Source organism: Hesperophylax consimilis, chromosome 10 (genome assembly GCF_061612785.1).
Source record: "Hesperophylax consimilis isolate HC1 chromosome 10, BYU_Hcon_1.0, whole genome shotgun sequence".
NCBI lineage: Eukaryota > Metazoa > Arthropoda > Insecta > Trichoptera > Limnephilidae > Hesperophylax > Hesperophylax consimilis.
This window is the reverse complement of record NC_142845.1, coordinates 2611524-2636022: the sequence shown is the minus strand read 5'-3', so window position 1 is coordinate 2636022 and position 24499 is coordinate 2611524. Positions and strand designations below refer to the sequence as shown.

General features: G+C 33.7%; 1 protein-coding gene across 1 annotated transcript in view; it reads right to left on the bottom strand.

Annotated features, from left to right (window-relative positions):
* LOC149420168 (uncharacterized) overlaps window positions 1-24499 on the bottom strand; it is a 78331-nt gene that overhangs the window by 45348 nt on the left and 8484 nt on the right. Inside the window, exon 2 of the mRNA XM_089636024.1 lies at window positions 21108-21191. Coding sequence (XP_089492150.1) covers window positions 21108-21176 — 69 coding nt within the window. The 5' untranslated portion in view covers window positions 21177-21191. The remainder of the gene's footprint in view (window positions 1-21107; window positions 21192-24499) is intronic.

The window sequence follows — 24499 nt, the reverse complement described above, 5'->3', positions numbered from 1 at the left end:
AGCCCTGATTTATCGAGCCTGATTACCTTTAACATGCCAACTAGAACTACTCGATCGAAAATTTGTTTTAATTACAACAACAATATCAGGATTGAGTCATTTAGATGCTCACTTGTACCTAGATTACACGCAGTTGGCAATAATTTCTCAGAAATTGTAGATGTGTTCAACTGCACAGAATAAAGTTACAAGAAGGCTATGGTAACATAGCTTAATAATATTAATAACTAAGCTAAAAATAATACCATTCAATTGTTGAATTATTATTGAATTTATTTAATTATTGAATTTCTCTATGACTAATGGCAAACTTTTATTTCTTGATTACTGTTGCACTAAAGTATTATACATACCAGATGTGCCTAAATGCCCGCATGGGCGTAAAATACATAAATCAATATGTATTTTGATTTGATTGTATTATTAAATTGTCGATTAATTTACTTTTTGGAAATTGTAATGTATTAGCTTTTAACGCTGTATCAAATCTTCGAATGCGATTAGCTTTAAGTTTGTGCAAAACTGAACAAGATATATATTTTTTAATGATACACCTATGTTTAAAAGACAATATATTTTATGCGTAGCACAAATGACAATAAATTATTATAAGCAATAATTATTCGCCTGAAATACCCATTCAAATTGATAAAAAACCTTCCGAGTAAAAATAAATGCCGCCGACGGGAATTGCAATATGCTAAACCACAAAGCTATGTCGGCTTATTCCAAATCCGCCAAGTAATTCAATATACGAGTATTCTAGTACTTCACTGAACAAGATAGAGCGTAACTTTTTAGAATGTTTATGAATATATTGTTTTCAATAAAAGATATAAATTTGTTTTAGACCACTCTAATATTAAAGTGGTCTAATTAAAGTGGTGTAAAACAAATTTATATGTTTTATTGTAAATTATGACGAGCCAAAAAGTAAATGCTTTTTACAAATATTTTTTTCACTCTGAAAAGTTTGCTAAGAATAATAATATTTTAGATTTTAAAAACAGCTATAAAAAACAGAAAGTTGTACAAAAAATACAAATAGTTTTGTGATGTAAAAATACCAATATTAATTTTAAGTTTTAGAAAATTTGTAAAATGTCTATATAGGAGTCCCGGAGGAAGGTCGTACGTACGACTATTCGTCCTCACACATCTTGTACGAAAACGTAAAAGACAAAAGATACCAGAACAATTAAGTCACGTACGTCCTGTCTCTGAGACTACTATCATACGTATGCAATACCGATTTGGAAAACCATAAAATTAAACATGCTAATTGTATGGTGGGTTAAATTGTTATATTGTTTCAGTTGAAATTAAAAATAATGCCCAATTATAATTGAATTTACCAGTAGTTAATGAAATGAATCAAATTGAAATTCATAATAACAAAGAATAAATACTTTCGAACTCTGCGATAAATTCCAATAATATTTCTAGCCTTTATTGACTTCACTTTATCGCATTCCGGTCTTAGCAAGTTCCGGTGTCATAAAGTCCCCATTCCAAGTTTCAGTGTAGAGTAAATGCTCCAACTATTTATAGAGTTTTAGAGCGTTTCCCCATTACGTGCGATCAACTGACAAAGTACCCATGCAACCCGGAGGTCAAGTAATATTGAAATAAATGCAGTAATATTTACTAGCGGACCGGCGTCGCTGGAGGTTATCCTTAATAGATAGACATATACCATTTCAGACTTTTTTGTAAGCCCTTTTAAGATACATAATTCAGTAGTACATTATTTTGATGTATCTCATAAGGTTTAGCCAGCGTTAGCAATGTAAGCGGCCAATAATATTTTTTTGCGTCTTGATTACAAAACGTCGACTTTCTCTATTTTCTATAGATATAATATTCATGTTATATATATAAACCCTCCGGAAAAAAATCTCAAAATGATAGTGAAAACCATATCAAAATCCGTTGCATAGTTTAGTAGAACTAAGCGCACAAACAGATTTTGACTTTGTTTTATACTATTTAATTAATTAATTAAAGATAAAGAAGAGGTTGAATATTGTAAATGGTAGTATAGACAGCCCTGAATTACTTAACCTCATTGAATTTCATATACCTACGAAAGCTACTCGTTCCAAAATCATGTTTAAATGTAGCTTGACTAGGACTGATCATTTCAAACACTCGCTAGATTACATGAAGTTAGTAACAGATACGTAGGTGCGGCGGATCTATTTAACTTTACGGAATGTAGATACAAGAAGGCTAGAATACCATATCTTATAAATCAATACTATTTTAACCTAAGTCATTCTATGTAATCAATTGTTTATGGTATATTTATACCATTGATATTAAATAAACAAATTAATCTTTTTTATTTCCGGTAATTACAAAAACAATAGAAGAGGAAGAAGCCCGGTTAGTGTCCGAGTGGTTTAAAGCGTGCAGTTCCCACCCAGTCATCGTGGATTCAATCCTCTGCTTTCTAACTCGTTCTTAATTGTAACATTTTATGCTTATAATGACGGTAGTAGTCAAATATTGTCTCATGGTTCCGTCCAAACGATGCCCGCACAACGAGCTGAGCCGCTTCCATCTAGCAAGTAAGTTAATAAATAATACTTGAACACTGATGTGAAGTCCTCGGTACTTACTTTAAGAAAATTTTTGTACTTATTACTCAGCGTATCATAATTATTTTAGCCTATCGAAAAGTATGGGATCACCAAGAAGTTTGTCTTACTTTTGTCAGTAAAGCGAATATATCCTATTTCAAAATAATTTCATTGACTTAGACAATTGGACATTTTTTTACTACTATACGACAGATTATTACTCCAATTACAGTACAATATTATTAATAATTAAATACATCTATTTTTGTTTAATATAAACATCACTATTTCTCGTGTCATCCAATGTAAATTACATAAATTTCAGACAGTGAAAGCTGTACAAATTTCATGACGACAGAGGTCACCCTTCAAGAGTTTTTTGCCATGTAATACGGTGGTACTCACCTAAGCTACAAAATTAAATTGCAAATGGCACACGTTCGCAAATCATTAATATAAAGATATGCGAGAAGAGATGAAAACAGGAAATAATACAAAGTAGAAATGTAGTACCTAATGGTGATAATGTGAAAGAAATTCTATTATTGTTCTTTCCCACTGTTTTGACAACCCTTTCAATGTGATTATCCCATGGAAATGCTCTCTGTGGAATCAATCGACCTAGAATGAACGTGTTAGAATTATGTTCTACACCAAACTCTTGACATATTGTGCTAAGTACCTTATTTTAATAAAAATAAGTACCCACCCACTTCTTACTTCAGGTGAACACACCACTGATAACGACGTATGGTCGTTAATAGTTATTTCTGAAGCGTTATTATGCCATGAAACATAATTTTTTTCGTCTAAGAAGACGCGTAAAATTTGAATGTCTTTTCTACCAAAAAATTAGTGTACTTTCGAAATATTATTTTCGTACATATTCTCTGGGATAAAATATTGTTGAAAAATCACAGCGCTATGAATGTTGATAAAAAGAATATTGTAAACAATTTAAGTACATAACAGTATCATACACAATGTAGATACTTTCAAAGGAAATACTGTCTAATTTAAACTATTTTAAAGAACAAACAAATCTTGATTTATAGTTAAAAGACACATGGGAAGATAACTGAGAAACGAGAAGTCTTGTTCATAAGGAGCCTGCAGGACGAAGGATTGTTGGGAGATTAAAATTAGAAGGCTGGACGATGTGGAGGTAAACACTTGATACTTTGGTATAAGGATCAGGAGGTAAACAGCAGAATGAGTGAAGGATTTTCAAAAGGCTGCTAAGATTTTCCAAGGGTTGAAGCACCCATGATATACTCGTAGACGAGAAGTTACACGAGGGGAGTTAAAACCTGCGTAAATATGTGTAGATTTTAAACTTTGAAGAAGATAATATCAACAAGATAACTGTCGCAACTACTCAATTATGCGATTGATGAAAATGACTGAATTAGGTGGAAATTGCTCAATCGTTAGAGAAGCCAGTCTCGGTAAGAGTAGAGGATCTGGGTTTGAGTCCCAGTTGCACCCGTTACCTTTTCAGTTTCCGTGTCTTCATTTCTTTAATATGTTCATTGCAAGTCAATGATATCATATTCATTAATTCTTAACTATCCCAATGAAATTAATAATAAGTTAACCTTAATAAATTGAATGTACAGTTTTCTTGGTAACTACATCTCAAAATGTTGATGTTCTAATTCCGATATTTTACATAAATTTACGGTTACGAGCCTGGATTGTATTTCAAACCTTGATTATTAAAGAGTTGATGTAATCTTTACTTGTCAATTATTTGCAATTATAAATAATTATCTTTTGTCTTTCGGTCTTTAGAGAGGCCGACTTGCTTCGTAAGGTACATAATTAAGCAATTAACTAATTAAATAAGAGAATTACTCTTACATTACAGTAATAATGGCTGGCACCTTTGGGAGATTCAATTTCAAACAAAAACCCAAATACATTGAAAATGTCTACATTTATTTTTGGACAAAGTAAACTTTTTCGTCAGTTATCAGCAAAAGGGCCACCAAGTTGTATTTTACTTAGTAATTATTACAAAGTTGGCGTTTGATTTAAACTCTTTTACAACATCGTTTGACGACAAGTTGTTAGTTGACACGTTTGTTACTACATGTATTATTAATGAGAAGGTAGTGAGACACCGCTGATAGCATAGAAATCAACTTTGATAGATTAGCCCAACAGGAAAGAGGACCAAACCAAGTTGTGAGGAGCGCGGAAGGGGCGTGACCGTGTCCCTTTCTGTAATTTCTCAACAAATTAATATGACAACAAAAAGGCAGCCCGCATTGCAATATAACCATTTAGTCTGCGAAAATAAAATTATCTTTAAAAATAACTAGTCCTTTTTACAATGGCGTGAAAATTGCTGGCAGCGTAAAAAACTTTACTTCAAATAGCAAATCAGGTAAACAAAAGTTCAGGCTTGTTTCCAAAAATTAATATTTTTTTTTACCTTTTTACAAATTTGTCATAATTTACCCACCTCACTCATTTATAGCGTCACTACGTAACCGATATTAAGGCGGAATATGTGAAGAACATAAAATCGGAGCGGAACTTACGAAGCTGACCGATGCACTGGAGCGTAACGGTTACCCAGCACGTCAGACAAGGCAAATCATAAGAGCCAAATCTGCACCAAACGAAGACAGAATTGAACAAGAGTCGAAAGGCTGTGCCTTCCTGCCTTATGTGCACAATGTGACAACAAGAATTGCCAGGCTATTGAGAAAGGAAAGTATCAAGACTGTCTTCGGAACAACAACAAAGATACAGGACTTACTGAGGTCTGCAAAGACTAAGTTTCCTCTGGAAACAGATGGAGTGTATAAACTCAGCTGTTCCGGATGTGACAAGGTTTTCAGAACACTTCAGAGCTTGTAAACTCGGCCACCCTGACAAATCGGCAATTGCCGAGCATTTGATTGACACCGGGCATTACTTTGGATTTGTCCCTGAAATCCTGGGGAGACCCAAAACTTATAGAGCACGGCTGATTACGCTTAAGCCATTGAAATTCATAAATATCCCGTAAACATTAATAGAGACGATGGAGCTAAGCTCAATAGTTCTTGGTATCCGGTAATTGACGGATTCACCTGAGCTAAACGAAGAAAACCACTTTAAATAAAAAAATTAAAAAAATATATACGTTAATGTTAGCTCAGAGGGTTGGAGCTGGCAACACGGTATCACAACCTCATACATAAGCTCACATTTTAACACAACCTCAAATAACACATCTGCCCTGATGATGGACACTGCAATGTTGTCCGAAACGTTGGCTAAAGAAGGAGGAACACGGCATAACACCGCAAAAACAAATTACAAAAAAAAAATATTAAGGCGGTTTGAAAAGTTCCTCACAGGACTGTTCTGCAAACCTAAGCCTTACTTTAGCGTACTTTACTTTTCCGTGCAGGGTCAGGTTATTTCAATGTGCGCTCTTCGGCGGCCAACGAACGACTTAATGTCATAGATTATTAAAAGCTTTCTTGAATCCTCCTGGTGCTAAAAATACGTTTTCATGGTTTGTCTCCAGCACGTGATAATTCTTCTTTCTTATGGTGGGGGCGTCAGAGAGGAACATAGAGGTTATTGAGCCAGTCTAGGGCCACTCTTCAAAATGATACCGGAATTTCATGTTAGGGCAAGTCTATTAATTCGGATGTCGATGGCTGGAACTGAAAACTTGAAGAACCAAAGTTGTTTTATTCATTCATGATATCCTTGGTCTTTGTTGGGGCGTGCATTCTTTGAAAAACCACGTAGAATCGACACATAAATTCAGCTAACAGGATTATTCTGTTTGCATAATGTATTACTCAGCCTGACAATCCCATGTTGGTTTCATATCGCTACTTATTCCTATGAATTACAGCTACTGTTAGATTTTTACTAATGTTACAGGTTATTTGTAAGATTTACTAACTATGCAGACGTATCTTCAGACCAACGTTAAAATAGATTCAATGAGTTAACGATGGCATCACATAGATGCTTTTGTTGATTCTTTATCTATGATAAACCACGTCACATATATACCCAAGTCGTATATAATAACGGGCTTAGTTTCGTGATACCTCGGAACGTTTAGTGACGTCTAGGAAATGACACGAAAACGAGACAACTGTAGATCCACCAGTTTTCCGTTTGTACCACTAATTTCCAGACACCGTGTATAAGGCATCTCTTTATTATCACAAGTCATCTGAGATTTTTGGTAAACCGTGTTAATTGCAGTCCAATTACTATTATTCCGTCATCTTAATATCACAGTAAAATCTTAACGTAAAGGGCCATTATATCAAATACCAAAGACATTACGTACAATAACGTAAATGTTTTTTCAAGCAGTAGATAGGTCAGGGCGTGGGTAAAGTTATGGCGCCCATTGTTAAAACCAGTAGACGCCTGGGTAGGTTACCACTGTAATCAGTAATATTGGGATGATTTGTATTTTTGTGTAGCGGGGTGTTTATGAAAAATATTCTTAAGGGCTAGATAGGTTACCTATCACATAGGGCCGGCCCTGGGTAGGTACCTACTAGAATAATAACAACTGAAAATTTTTACACCGTTGATTTTACTAAAACTTTTCTGGGTAATGGATGCGGGTTCAACGAACAGTATGTTGAAAAAAATGGGCAAGGTAGGTATTTAATTCTTCAATTAAACAATTAGGTTATGTATTACATTTATTCTCGTTAAAACGGTGAGATCGACAGGTGTTTTAGATACGTAATAATGAAAAAAGGGCACATTGGAGGAGGTAAGTATACCTAAAGGTAAAAAAGGCATTGGAATGATTTGAAAGAAATTTATTAGAATTCAGAGCAATCAAGTATTTGATATTTTAAGACACGATGTAATTGGAAATGAGAATTTGTTTTTATTTTTAAAAGTATCAAATGGAAGTTGCGCCTTAAATTTAATTTGAATTAAATCCTCTGTAATTAATATTTTCTGTATGCTTATTCAATTAATTTTAACCGAGGGAGCGTTCATTGATTGCTAGTACATACTTACTACCCGGTTTCTCCCAAGTTTCAACTCAATTATTTAATATTTTTTTTTACTAATTTAAAAAATAATATTAAGAAACAACACGGCGTTTTTTGATAGTTGAATTGATATTTCAAAGCTCCGTAGCTCATGATGGATATATATATATTTGCTTTGACTAGGTACACGGAGAAAAATTAGTATTGCTGATTTATTAAAATCCTGTTAAAAACGTGATGACATGCCATTTACTAATAAAATATTTAGTACTTTCAGAATATATCGAAACACGTATTAATGCAGCTGCGCTTATCCTGATAAATATATATATTGACGAAAAGCAAAAATAATAGAATTTTTATGAATCCGACAACCTCACAACAGATTCGTAGGCTTGCAGTCTCGTTTTTAACAGGAATACGAATTTGACCAGATTTTTAATAAATTAGGAATATTTTATATCAGTAAGTTTTCTCCGTGTAGAAAAGGTGAGCAAATGTCATGACGCCAGAGCGTAAAGTCTTCCTTGGACACACAAACAGATGACTCTAAATTTAACACTGATAACTAACACTGTCTCATGTGTCCTCTAATCACACGAAATAAATAATATAACAAAATATAGAACACTTCAATTGTTCAGAATTGAACAATGCCAAATAAAGTTTTAGTCAAATGCCTAAATTGTTTTTGTAATTTATTATAGTTTGACACCACATGAATTTAGTTTCACACGTTTTATTTGAGTTGCTGATTAAGGTTTTTTTACTCTGTTTGTAGGTCTGGTTTGTTGAGCACATTTACAACATGTATTTTAATAAATAAAATGTCATTGGTAACATCGTACGAGAACCAACAAAAATGAACTCAATGGAAATTTTTGTGTAACGGGACTGTTCTTTTCATTTTCTAAAATATACATAATATGTACCAAATCTACAAGATATTAAAAATTAACGCACCAGTTAGTACAAAAATGGTTAAGTTATCGAAAATGTATTTTTTCTGTGCTAAGTAAATATAACTTTTTCAGGAACCTTTAAGGCGATGCACTACGTCGTGTAATATTTTGAATCGAGCCGCCATCAATAACACTCCTTACGTAGATGGCGATAAGGCTTAAATTCTCGCTTAATACCATCCAGCTGTTTTGATTTAGGCAAGAAAAAAACATGACCAAAAAGTGCCTTTTATTTTGTTTTGTGGATGTTCAGGCATAAATATTAAAATATTTTCCGATCATTTTATAAATAACTTAATTTGCCACATTATACAATAAAACCATAACCGAAAATGGTTTTGTAAGTAGGAAATTTTGAACTTTAAAGCAGTTTTCATAGGCCTTATAATTTTTTTTTTCTGGGCTTATTGAAAAACTTATGTAAAAAATACTCGATTATTTCAAAGGCCAAGATGTATTATACTCGCAGTATTTATTTAAAGCATCTGAAACATTTCTAGGCCACCAAATTTTCAAACCAAAAACACATGATTTTACATTACTACGTAGTGCGTCGCCTTAACTTTTCTCTTTGGAAATTCTTCAAGGGCTCCTTAGTTCAATAATTAAGTTCCAAAAATGAGTTTCTTTCGTTTCATTAATTGGGCACAGTGCTGAATGAATATGTAAGGCTATCTTTAGTCGTAGTATTGTTTTCGTTAAACTAATTTGTTATCTATATTCAAGCACTGGTGCAGAATAAGCTATATCGAACCTTGTGGCAATGGAAATGATTCCCAAAGGGTAATTTTAGTTGGTTTGTAAACACACTGTCGCTTAGTAACTTGTTGTAAGGCGTATTCGATTGCGAGAAATTGAATATCGTGCAAGAGTCCCATTTGGCAACTGACATCATAAGAGAGGTATGTTGTGAGGCTAATGGAGGGGAAGGAGTTGAGGGAGAGGAAGGTTGGTAGGAATCAGGTTATTCAGCACGTCAAAAAGCACGACTATTGTCATGTCTGAATGGTGGTCTTTCACCGGGGTGATACAGAGAGTATCTACCGTTCTGCAATGAGCCGTATACATACGGCATATTTTTCATTTGAACCCGCAACTTCTGGATTATTGGACGAGGATCATAATTAATCTATCACGGAGTCCTGCACCATAGAGTAAATGTATTATAACCTTTCAAAATTCAGAACAACAAAAATATCTCTAAATTCTACACTCATCCAAGAATCGTCCATCGTTTCATCTAGTGTATAAAAAAACCATCTCACGAAACATCAGTTCCTTCTTAGTTCCCGTGTGTATTTGTTTACCGAAGAAAGTTGTTCCACTCCACTCTGCGATCATTATTAATGTGTGGTGTATGGCCAACTTAGCTAAGCTTACTAGAGTACCATACCATGCAGGTCCCAGGTTGATAAAACTTTAATACAAATACACGGTTTCTGGGCTGGGATGAAACCTTCATATTCAAACTTCATAATCAATTTCTATGAACTTAGTAAATAATGTAGTAATACATTCTACTATAGAATATTTCTCTTATTCGTTATTTTTAAACTTAAAACCTTGAGATTAAAACTGGAAATAAAGACGTTGTGCTCCTGAGTGGTAGATACTGTCAGTATTGTCCCGGCGCCTTGTTGGCTATGATGGACTGTACTGTAATCAGCGTAGTAATGATTTGGTGCACACGACAGGAGGTCCTCGATGTGCAATGAAAACAATGTCGGCGACAGAACCGATCCTTGTAGGACGCCGGTATTTATTGAATGTAAGGAAGGACGAAACCGTCAGCTACCGACTGAATCGACATCTTCCTCAAAAAGTCGGCAGTCCATGTACACAAGGATGCGGGAAATTCGTAAGAAATTAAGAATGCAGTTTGTTGACAAGTCCTCGCTGCCAAACCTGGCCAAAGGACTTTTAAATGTCTTTGCAAGTTGGAGAAAGTTGCTACTCTAAAAAAACAAAATGTTTGAAAGAAAACAAACAAGAGTGGAAGATACTCTCGATGTCACCCTAGTGAGAGATTAACTTCAGAAAAGAAAAACTGTTGATCCTGAAAACGCTTTGTTTGAACTCTATTTGGTGATCCGTAAACAGCGGTAAACTTAGACGAGATAAACAAGTTTAAATGGACGGAATCGCATGGCAGTCCAAAGCCGGAACACCAATTTTATGAAACAAGTATCTACCACTGATCCTCAAATTTAAAAACAGTTTCCAACGACTTTCGTTTTGCAAACAGCTTAAAACTGAGCCCTGCTTTTGTAAACAGGACACTGTTATGAAATTGAAAGAAAACATTCATTCGATTGAAAGGTCGGAACCTCCCACTGTATCTCAATACTTAGCTCTTTGTTTAAGTAGAATTTTTAATGCACTTCCACATACGGGATGTATAGACTTTAGTGTGGTATTAACTAAGTGTAGATTGAAGTTTCCTCTAAGTTAGATGGACTTGACTAACAATTAGTTCACCGCTAACAACTACGAAACTGAGTAGACTAACAGGTGACGTTCGTGTAACTCACGTAATTGAGTTGTTAGAATGAGAAACTCAATTTTAATTTGGCAAATGAATGAGAGCTAATTTTAGTAACAAGAATTTAATCATAAGTCGTTAAAGCTATATCTTAGACACGAATATAGTGTGACTGGGAAGATAGAGTTGTTCTGGGCTGCAGTGTGTAGGGTAGAAGTTACCTGATGATAGTCAACCTCCGAATGGGATAACCAAAAGAAGTAGAAAAAGAAGTCAATAGTATATATATTTTTTAAAATGCTTGTTGTATCCTGTTATTTAGTTTGTTTGACTAATTAATATTTTAAAAAGTTATACTATTATCCTATTCCACCATCGAATTCGAAACTATCGAACTTTTGAATAAGTTTTCAGACTCGCGTAAAATTCAATATCGTGACGGTAATTTTAGTGCCATGTGCGAAAATTTTTACACAAGCTTATCAAGTTAGTGTCTGCTAAAATATTCAATGTAATTAGAAATCGCGGTAAAAACCTTTGCTGTTCCAAATATCTTTGTGCCGAATAGTCGATATTAGCATATATTATTTTGATAATAACCTTTTCCAATGCTTTTTTCTTTTGAGCATGAGTAATATTTAAAAAGTATTTACATTTAATATATTCAAAACTGAATTTTCATAAATAAGAGTCCCGTTTGAGGTCTGATCTTCAAAATAGTTCTTTGCCGTGTAGAAACAATTTTTCACGTGACAGAGTGTGAGACAGGAAAAAGGATAAATACACCCTAGAGGTGTTGTGTTGGTGATGAATCATCAGGGTACAATTGACAACCAGGGGTGCCTAACTATCTATCACTTCTGGAAGAGTACGTCTTTGTAGACGAGTAAGTCTTTCTTAGACCTATTTTCAAAATGAAATCTACTCAGGAGCACACGATTTGTAAGTAAACCTGGGTCTTAAAGATACCCAGGGAGAGAGGAAAAACTAATTATTCCACATCCATAGTCCCACAGTCCATATGTTGATCTTAGGAATTGTTAGCTTACATTGTAAAAATGTTTAAACGCGCTTTGGCGTGTCTCTCGACTGTGCACCGATGTCAAAGTTACCATTAATACTTTAGAGCATTTTTCATTGAAATAGTCGTAGAACAAGTACAGCATTCCCATCTGACATCAATATTCTAAATATTGCAATCAAATACGAACAAAGTATCATGGGATAATTGGGACACATCTTTTGCTAAGTGGAAAGCTAAAACTTGAAGACACTTTTGACTCCTGGTCAGAAGACGCTTTGGAAGTTCGCCGAAGCTTTGAACAGATGAAGTTTCACAAGTTTCTGATACAATGATGTTCACATGAACCGTGAGGAATGGAGGTGCTTGGTTTTCAGGGTGTCTACCTAATTGACTTTCGGATCACGAGCCTACAACTATAAACATCTATAATTTTATAGGTGGTATGAATGCAATACATAAAATTCATAATAATGGCGTCTAGAATCAAATTTTAATAACTGCGATTAATAACGACAGGAATTTTATGGAAGGAAAATGCATTTATGCATCGTGTGGACAATAATTCTAATCTAGAGAGAAGACGAATAAATTCGTGTCTAGACAGATAAAAGAACAGTAAAATTATTTTAGATGAAATCGTACTTCTCAGTTATGGTTCTCGAGAGAAAATTTATTATCTTTAATAGAATGTTATTCTGACGCCTGTATGGTCATCTTAAGTATTATTAGAGGTTAGTCTGTCCTTAGATACAGTCGGAAGTAATTTGTTAAATATTCACTTGTATCGTTTTTACTTTCAAATAATGTATTCGTCTTGCACAAGTGTCATACTGAGAGCATCTTCTACTCTGAAACGTGCAAGAATACTATATATTATTTTTATTTAATAAATTCGGCTTGATCTTTACAACTGTAACCTTCCGTAGGAAGATTCGAAGGCAATCATTCTTAAATGTATGTTTTATTAATAAAGCCTGCTAATTTATTGAGTGGATTTTTCTTCTCGTAAATTTAAAGAAAATGTCGACATGATTGCATGTTTATTTATTAGAAGTCGGTCTTCCAAATTGAAGTACTAATTATGGTATGTCATCGAAAGTACTTCTCTTTGTTAGTAAAAAACCCACCGTGAATTGCAACAAGGAATAATTACAAACACGCGATCGGGATGTAAAGTTGCGTGTGGCGTGCACTCACTTCAACAGCCATTTTTGCGATACATTACATTTATCAATTAGTTATTTTGACTACGCAGTATATCATAATATAGTACCTATCGTACATTTTAAAAGTATACCCGAGTATTCTTTGGAAATATATATAAGTATAATAAGTGTATACAAAGGGCGTGGTGTTAATTTCTTTGAACCAACCCAGATCCATAGTGAAAATTAAATTATGTTGCGTTTTCAGCATAATTAAAAAAAAAAAATGTTGTTTCACACAAGAGTCCTAAGTAGAGAAAAATGATCAGGAATAGGGAGGTTAATTAGAAGCCTGCAAGGAGAAACGTGAGCCTATAGCTAATTTATAAAGAATGTCATCAAATTGATGAATGAATTGATAGGATTCCTGTTAAATTATTAAAAGAGTAATGTATTATCACGATGTCAGAACACGTGTTCATAAAGATTCTAATATTTTCGCATTTCGCCATTATATATTAAGCAAGTCAAGGCAGGTGCATGAACACGTTTTCCGATATGTTAGGAATTTACTCAAATTTTATCAGAAAACGGCCCACAATCCCGATTTTAAGCGGATTATCAATAATTTGAAAATATTCTTAATGAATTAGCAACACTCACTTTTCTCCGTGACACTAATGGGTCGATGGTCACTCCGATCCCCAATTTTGGGAATGTTAGGAAGATGAAGGAAGTGGATACATAAGGAGATGGGGAGGGGCAAGGTTAGGAAGAGATTGGCTTTTCAGATATGATTTTAAAATACAGCTGGAGATATTAAAGTAATGATTTTGAATGTTGGTCTTACACTAGGGCAATCGGACTGAGAGCATCTGCTGTCTGTATTTACCAGTATCTAGAAATATCTGATTGTGAAATAACACATTTACCCGTAAACACTAGATCCACGGGCTAGACTTGAACCAGTTTGACTAAAAAAATCCGTGTTTTCGGAAAATATCATCATCATTATTCTCAGAATAATTATAATGACATTACCACGAAAACGTTGACAGCTGAATATATCATAATAAAATTGAAAAATCAGTTATTAGTTAGTATGGTATAATGCAGGACTAAAACATAGCCTCCACAGAGCTTTTGAGAATATTACTTTAAATACCAACTGCGTGTTTTAAATAATTATTGGTTTAGCGAGAAATGTAGAGTTTTCATTAGAGAAAGTAGTTCAACCATTTAACAAATAACCGGCAGAAAACGAAGATAAAAAACCTAGAATAGTTTACCTTTAATAAATATTTCAAATCAATTGAATAAGTTCCACCCTTCAAGATAGAGGAATTGAACTCATGACGACTGGTCAGTTAAGGCGATGCCATACGTAGTAGTGCAAAATTATGTGTTTTAGGTTTGAAAATTTGTTCGCCTAGAAGTGTTTCAGATGCTTTAATTAAATACTGCGAGTAGAATACATCTTGGCCTTTGAAATAATCGAGTATTTTTTACGTAAGTCTTTTTATAATCCCAGAAAAAAATTATGTAAAGGCCTATGAAAACTGCTTTAAAGTTCAAAATCTCCTAGTTACGAATCCATTTTCGATTATGGTTTTATTGTTCAATGTGGCAAATTAAGTTATTTATAAAATTATCGAAAAAAAATTAAATATTTATGCCTAAACATCCACAAAATAAAATAAAAGGCACTCTTTGGACATGTTTTTTTCTTGCATAAATCAAAACAGGCGGATGGTGTTAAGCGGGAATTTAAACCTTATCGCCATCTACGTAAGGGTTGTTATTGATAGCGGCTCAATTTAAAATATTACACGACGTAGTGCATCGCCTTAAAATTAATTCCTGTTTTCTAGCCCAGCAAACTCTACACAAATACACGCGACGTTTTCATTTCATCATTAGATGTTCGATTCTTCGATGCGTACAGTATTACGTGACCCCTTGCACAATCACGCCTTATGGGAGCACTCACTACGTTAATTATTGTTGACGAATAATTAAAAAAAGGCTTTAATATCACGCGAATGATTTACTGAAATATTATTGTTTTACAATTCAAATTGATCTTATGATCACAACTGGAAGACAAAAGCGTGGCAAATTCTGTTGTTGTTATTAGAGTGGAAACTAGTTTCAGTGTTTCTCTTAAAAATGTACCTAGAAATGACATAATCTATGTATGATATGATTTGAGATTTTCATGGCAAAAAGTATTATAGTGATTTGTTTTTATTCTTTTGTAAACGATTCGGACAACAATGCAGCGTCCATCATCAGGGCAAATTTGTAATCGAAGTCTGTGCTAATGTATATCCAGATGTGATACCGTGTTGCATACTCCAATCCTCTAAGAGCTGGTATTACAGTATAATTAAATTTGGTTTTCTGCATTTAGTGTGTAGTCGTCAATTATCGGACACCAAGAGCTATTGAACTTAGTCCCGTCGTCTTTTTAAATATTATTGAGATTTTTATGAATTTCAATTGCCTCCATAATTACGGGTGCTCTGTTTTGTCTTCCCAGGACTTCAGGAAGCAATTACAATGCTCGGTAATTTCCAATTTGTCAGGGTGGCCGAGTTTACTTGCTCTAAAATATTAAGATATCCTTTTAGAGATCATTCTGTCTGGCCTACATAAACCTTGTCACATCCGGAACAGCTGAAATTTATAAACTCCATCTGTCTCAAGAGGAAACTTGGTTTTTGCAGGCCTCAGTAAGTGTCTATGTTTGTCGTGGTTCCGAAGATATCCTTGATGCTTTTTGTATCAGTATTTTAGCAATTCTGTTGGCTAAAGAAGGAGGTAGGCAACACGGCATAATACCCTAAAAATAAATCACAATATTATGTATGTTTGAAGACCAGATATGTACAGGTTCCCCAGAAACGATTTTTTTCCCTCCCCCGATTTAATCCCAACTCACACCATCCCCTACATCTCGTTAGTATTCTGGGATGTGGTGGGGCGGTTGGTATTGTAATGACATTAAAATATGTCAAAGGTGCGACATCATTAAAAAATCTATAAGGCAACTTTCATACAACGACGAAAAAAATCAAAAAGTTTTTGATGATGAAACATAATATTATTAACGTTTCATCTTTTTAACGACGTAAGTCATTAACATATTTCACATATCAATACCTCTGGTGTCTGCTATGTATAATGTACTGGTATACTGCCCACACCAACGTTGTTTGACTTTATTAAAGTTGTATAAAGAATTGACATCGTTTCGATTTACGTTATATAATGTTTCGCTCTTTTAAAAGTCACCCAGTCATTAAAAGTACTTGCACTACTGTTTAAAAAAACTAGTGCCGATCCGCATATTTCAAAGCAATCTCTTGAACTATACTAAATCAACTTATATTGAAAAAGGTTAACTTATATGTGCCTAACGAGTGTACTCGTACAAGAACCAATGCACTATTTTATACTCCGAACGCAAGGAACTGCCCATCAGAACTCGCTAATCAACAGAGCGACTCGATTCTGTATTGACCATCATCACTTACAGACAGTTAAGCATCTTTCTTTTGACGCATGTCACAAAATAGTAAAACTTCCTTCATGACCTTTTATACTTACATGTACCTCAAATTTGTAATCTTTTCCGTTATATATTTGAGGATAACCGTTTTATGGAGAACATGAATAAATAGGTAAAAATCGTGGACTAGTCTGAATTCTTGACAAATCAGTTACAATTTTGAAAATGACACTAAAATTCAAGATGCAACAGTTTCCCATGCATTCTGCATTTCTCTTATTGCGTCAGAAGATTGTTGCTCTGCTACTTCTTCCTTATCCATTAACAAACTATCCTCCATAACTTCTTTCTGGGAATCACAATGCAACTCAATAGGATCTTCGGTGGTCAGCTGTTGACTGTGCTCTTCCACAAGCTCATCAATATCGTTGTTATCCACCACCAGTCCCATGGTATTGGCCAAACGCACAATCTCGTGTGGAGTCAAGAACTGTCAAACAACTTTAAATAATATTTTTAATACGGAAACACTGTTTTAGGGATCGCCACCCGAAAACAGAGCTCTCGCGTAGTTCCGTCAACGGCCGACATTCCTGTTTCTCAAGTCCGGCCTGACAGTTGACATCTCTTAGCTCCTACAAAATCCTTCTGATATTAATTTCGTGTTATAGTGTAACTTATTTTCATTAAACTACATCTTTTTACTTTACCACAATCTACACTACACACATTAAATGGTCGGCTATAAAGGTAAGCTATAGCCCCATATTGTCGGAATCACGTCGGGATCACGTCGGGGTCACGGGGTTTGTAGGAGCTAAGAAATGTCAACTGTCAGGCCGGACTCGAGAAACAGGAATGTCGGCCGTTGACGGAACTACGCGAGAGCTCTGTTTTCGGGTGGCGATCCCTAAAACAGTGTTTCCGTATTAAAAATATTATTTAAAGTTGTTTGACAGTTCTTGACTCCACAATCGTTTATTACTAAATCAGATTTACGCAGGACGTACATACAACGAATTTCAGGGAATTTATTTATTGAAAATCTTCAATTATGTTGGAGGCATAAAATTTTGGTAGTAAGCACCGTAAAAAGAAAAGATTTAAAAAAATAATTGGGTCGCCCCGTTCGGTAAATTGGCAATAAATATTGGGCGGTCACAATTTTACAAAGAGTATTAATATAAAATTTGAGTTGAAGTAAGTAGATACTTATTTGTAAAACTAGTTGGAAGCCTGTCAACAGTGTTAAGGAAAATAAAAATTTCTCTCAAGTAACAAAGTAGAGCTACCTCAAATAATCTTATTTCGAAAATTTTATAAAAGTTCTTATCTTCGTCATCTTACGAATTTCGCAAATTATTAGCATACCCTTCAATATACTCTAATTCCTATCAAAATCAGGTCTTGGAATCTAAAGCAAAACTTTTTTTTGTTACGACTTTCAAAATAAATAATTTATCAAAATTCTTGCAGAGAGTCTACACATTCAGACAAGAGATAATATATTAGATTTCACACATTCAAGATTCTAACGTTCTGATAAATAATTTCGAATAATCTATATTATTTGAAATTGGTTAGGATATATTCGTATGTATAATGATACAAATAGAAACGTAACTTCACTCTTCGAATTACACAACATGGATATTTATTATGTTGAAATAATCAATAACCACGTTGACAGTAGGATAATGAAGTCATGTCACAGTATACTATTGTACATGAATATAAGCATATTATTACCTTTAGTGTGGCAATATTGATAACAGTTTATTGTTGGTAAATGCTTGAATAAGTAATGTGTTATATAAATTGTCAGGCAGTACGTAGATAGAATTATTATGAATATGAAAGAATTGAATTCTTCACCAATATTCGAAATTATCAGCTCTGTGTTGACAATGTCAGAAGTTGAAATTATACATTAATATTTATATTTATTCTGCATTTGAAAGTTAAAACTAGACACCATATTTTTCTTACTTGAATGTATAAATTGCGCGATTCTATTTTATAAATCTGAAATTGCTCATTGATTAAATGTTAAAGATGAGCATTTTTGTGAATTCTATTTTTGAAAATTCAGCGTTTGAAAGATATACGAGTATTTATGAATATCTATTCTATTTTTGAAAGTTAATATCGCATCTATGATTGAATGTTAAAAAGTGTAAATTATTATTCCATGTTTGAATGTTAATAATCAATCATTTTTCTATGTTTGAAAGATTAAATTGTTCATTTTTATTAAAAATGTAGTTTGTTACTCAATGTGTGACAGCATTGTATATTATTGTGTTAAAATTGAACATAGCCATTCTGTATGACTTTTAATGAAATTCAATTCACAAAATGATGATCGAATCAGTACAAAAGCAACAAACTCAGACATCATCCCAAAGAACCGGATTGTCCTCACCGCTTACCCACTATTAGAAATGCCTAGAATATTTTATACACTAACAATAAATGAACGTCGTAACTAAAATAACATCAAATTTATTTTCTTAAAATTAAAAAATACATATGTAAAATCTTCCATCTTGGCCAAATCAAACGTCTGCTAAGAAACCTCGAAACTTTACATATTCCTTTCTAAAGAACCAACTTAACCTTCTCCCAACCTCTTGTGCGAATGTGCCGACTAAATAAAATCTACTTTAGTTGTAAGATTTCAAACATAACGTAACTACAGGTGATTTTATACCGATTTCCCGAGCACGGTCGCGATGATTGATATCCAGACCGATGTTGATAACGCAACATATCAGAAATCCATATACGCTGGCAACACTGGCGCATATCTCTGTGAATTGACATTCCTATACTCGGTCCAAGATTAGAACAACCCGTGGACGCGCATGTCTCCGCCCCTTCACCCCACTCCTAAAAGGTCGAGCGTTAACACATTCAGACCCACTATTTTAATAAATTAATTATTTAATTTATTTTCCTACCGATAAATAAAATTAAAAATTAAAACATTTTAATACATTCAAATAATGATGATGATAGTATTACAATACATATATTGTACTTTATTAGGCATCAGATTTATCAAATCGGCTAAGAAATCAATCCAAAGTTGAAAATATCATCATTGCCATTAAAAAAAAAATTAATTTTCCTCAGATGATTCATTTGAAATTTCAAAAGCTAACGAATTATCATTATTGTCCTCTAGTTCATCAACAATGTGATCGATATTCCGAAATTTTTTTTCGATACATATTTATTATCATTGTCCGTTGAGGTTTGTGCACCACCTATAAACATAAAAAAAACCGATCAACACCAACATTCACAAATTTTATACATATATTACCTATCTATATCCTTGAATTATAAAAATGCATTGTTGTAAATCGAATAGTCATACAAATAACACATAAATAATGTTTACCTGTCCTTTTTTGTTTTTCGTAATTGGTGATAATGAATTCGGACATATCGGCTGAACATCCATTTTATAGCAGGGTCTGAATGGGTTAATTTCTCTAAGCGCAGGCACTAACGTATAACGAATTGTCAGCGAAGATTGCCGGAGATAGCCGAGCGATGGCGGAGGAAAGGAGCGGGGGGGTGGTATGCGCAGAACGAACCTAATTTGGTACTCCAACAGGTCGTTCTTATCGTGGACAGAGTATAGACATCGGACGGCTATTTAAAAGTTATAAATTCTCACAAATTGATAATTTTGAATTCAAATATTAACTTTTATATACACTGGCAGTCCCCATGTACTTTTGACACTAAAAAGAGAGATAATTAGTTCATGAGGTCGTTAATCATAAAAACTTTTGTTCTCAATGCTGGAACGGAATCAATTGAAACACGTCTTAGGTGAATTCATTAAGGATCGTGTATACAATTTCTTTTGGTTCTAGAGTTCTAGAGCCTAGTTAGATCACCCTTATTCATTAATAAGCCTGTTATTTTGCATAACGAACGACATTATCCAAAAAAAAGGGGGATATTGACAGTCTATATGATATCTTAAGAGCCACGCTAAAGTAGAGGCTTTTGCCTACCTACTGTAGGAGTCATATTCTGACCGTGCTCGCAAATATCGCTAACTGACCATAGATGACAGATTTATTCAATATCGTATTAATATAAGGCTTTATCGATCGTTCGTGCAAGACCTTCAGAACTTTTTTCTAATCAAAAATTTCAATTCAACAATTTTTTTTTTAATTAATTAATGTTTTCAGCTGACTTTACTTGGCTCAAGCTTAATTATCTCTGGTTATTTTTTATTTCCCATTTGTCTTTTACCTATTGTTGTACTTCGACATATTGTCGTATACCGTGATTAAATGTTTGGTATTGTTTATTCTTTGTATTGCAAACATTATAAATTTAAAAAAATCAGTTAAGCAATTTAATGTGACTTACCCTGTAGGGCATGGAGTGAGAGAGAACAAGGATGGAAGCGATGATAGTCAGGATAGCGAAGGAACCCATTTTGATGTCGGTTTTCTGAAACAAACAAACAAATATTACATTAATATTTACGTCGAGAAGAATTATCTTTCACACTCAATATCATAATCGAATTGGCGATATGATTGTCAAATACGTAAGTATATTATCTCGTAAAAAATAAGAATATGATATACCCATCGTATTCAGGCAATAAGGCCTGAAATGTCGAGGACGATGTTTGGTTTATATCCATTATCTTCAAATCTGTCTTACTAAAAATTACACGGAGAAAAACAAGTATTGCTAATTTATTAAGCATCTCTTAAAGTTAAAAAAAGGATTCAATTCAAACGCAGGTGTATGAACACGTGTTCTGATGTGTTAAAAATTTACTTAAAGTTTATCAGGAAACGGTTTGAAATCCTGGTTTTAACGGGATTACCAATACTTCGAAGTGATTTTTACTATATTAGCAAATCTCATTTTTCTCCGTGCAGATTATAGATTAATCTATTCACATTAAAACTAAAGAATTTTATTGTTTTAACTCCTGAAAAAATTTAGGTAGATTACCTTTTTTTAAAAATTACATCCGAATTTTTTCAATTGATGATAATATAAAATTTTTACATTGAGAACAATGGGAAATTTCGTCAGAAAAAATGTCAAATCGAACACATTCCAAACAATATGAGAGGATTTCCCTCTTTCACGATGAATTTTGAATCGCAATATAGCGAGAGTGGTATCCAAAATATCTACATATAGGATATGTGCCGGCAAATGAAAATAATCTCTAAATAGTATAAACTAAAATCGTCATCCGAGTCTGTTCGTTTGTGTGCTTAGTTCTTCTAAACTACGCAACGGATTTTGATAGGGTTTTCACTATCATTCAGAGAATTTCTTCCGGAAGGTTTATTAGTCCTTAAAAGGATTAGATCAGTCCTTAAAAGGATCCAGAAATCAAAACCTAAGTGAAATCACATAGGTTTTGATTTCCGAACGATACGCGAAAGCGATCAGTTTGAGACAAAACTCAAGAAATAAGGCCTCTGAAGATGGACAGTGAGATCTGTTCGAAACGTCTAGAGTTCAAGTCCTTTTAAGGATTTCTTTAGGCGGATAAACCGAGAATATTATTCTTCATCTTATATCCGCGATAACCTAAACAATAAATAAATAATAACAAAATATATAAATATATATACCTACAGGTTTTCCAATAAGAGGTGTTATTTGATATTCAATCGTAAAAGATCAATAGTTTTGTTACTTGTGTGGCACGTAACGCCGTTTTGTTACAAGGAAAAGCGTTGTCCAGATCAATACCATCCCATTTCAGGTATAAAAAATTATTAATCATCTCTTGATAGCGATCCATTCACCGTAACTGTTGCTCCAGCCTCATTTTCAAAAAAGTAAGGTCCAATGACTCCGCCGGACCATAAACCGCACCAAACAGTCACACGTTGAAGATAAAGAAGCTTTTAAACAATAACTCTTGGGTTTTCCGAGCCCCAGATGCGACAATTTTGCTTGTAGTCGAAGCCACCGAGGTGGAAATGAGCCTCATCACTCAAGATGATTTGCATTTGATTCACTCAAGTGAATTTTAATAATTTCAATGCGTTGTTGAAGCGTGTATTGTTCCATTTTTATTAATAAAGTAGTTTTTACTTGTCAAATGTCAAAAAATGAGAGCTTAAAAAGTAACATCTACCGAAATAGCGGGCTATTCAAAATAACACCTCTTATTGGAAAACCATGTATATAATATTTATAATGTTAATAATGTATTAGTATAATATATACATTACCCAGGGCAATATATAATATAATATATTGTATATTATATATTGCCTTTATATTATATTAGATATCACCCTGGGCAAAGCCGGTCTAAGGCACATTGCTGAAGGATTCAATATGTATTTAGGAATGCAATAAGGTACAAAAGCCCGTTTTTATGTAATTCTTATAAAGGTGAGATTGATAAATATTTTTCATCAGTAACCGTTTAATTGAAGTTCTATTGTGTGCAGGACTAGCTTATCCATTTATTATAAAAATTGGTAATAAATAAAATTATGAACACGATGTTTACATCATAATAATTAGAAAAGCTAAAGATGGACGAATATTGGAAAGCCTTATAGAATAATGCGGATACAAAAGAGAACTTTCATAACACATTGATAACGACTGGAAATAATAGAATTATTATCTATTAAGATCGATAATCCATTGTTTCCATACTCCTTTGTTAGCGAAGCAGATTAAATACTTTTAGGAATAGTATATAATTGAAAAAAAAAAAATAATATAAATATTAATATAAATTACCATTTGTTATTTCGGCTACTGGCATTATACCTAGCTCTCTCATTCAAAATTTAGGCGTATTAGATGTGTCAAAGAATTTATTTATGAAAATGAAAAAATCAGTCATACATGTAGGATTACGAAAGATTTTTTAAATATTCATATTGAGGGATCAGTAGGATTCATAGGTCCAATTAAAAGTTCTACTGAGCCGAACCCTCTGATATAAAAATATCTGGAGTCCGTGAATTATTTTCCCATTTGATCTCTGGTGATTTGACGTGTTGTTCTTGTATTATTTTGTATCTATTATGCTTATATAATGCACTTGCATAATGTGGATTGACAAGATGATCATTTGTGGAAAAGTGTGTGAAAGAGTTTAGTTTTTCCTGTGGGGAAGATTTAACCCGGACATAAAGTCGGAAAATAAGTAAAAAAAGATTTATATTATGTGTATTCTATTTAAGTTCGCCCACCTTTGGTTAATACTAGAAACTACAGCATTCCGCATACAATATCACGGTTCCCCATGAAAATTCAGAGTCTATTAAGCAGTGAACACAATAACCGGCGTTAAATGAATGTGTGAATTAAAGTAGACCCATGAAATTTACGGCGTGGCACAATCTCAGTTGGCTGATCTGTACGTGAGGGAAGGAGCTAGCAAAAGGTAACCTATGGTCCTGCCGCTGAGAGCTCCGTTGTTACCTCTTCTTCTGGTACCTAGTGCGCCGTATGGAAGAATTTCAATACTGAAGCATATAACACACGAGTGAGCCTTACCGTTTGAATTCAAAGGCTCGGAACAAAAGCATTTAACTCATTGGATACATTTTCATTGTATGAACTGCGACGTGCCGTGCAAATTGATACTATTGCAAAGTTTTAATAATAAGCCTGAAAACTTTTAGAGGCTACCGATAATGTACAACATTATTGTGGTGTTGTCCCTTTTCCATGTCACGGTGTTCCCATAAAAATTGTTTTCAATAAATTCAAATAAAGTAAGAAAAAATATTTTTTAAACATAACTA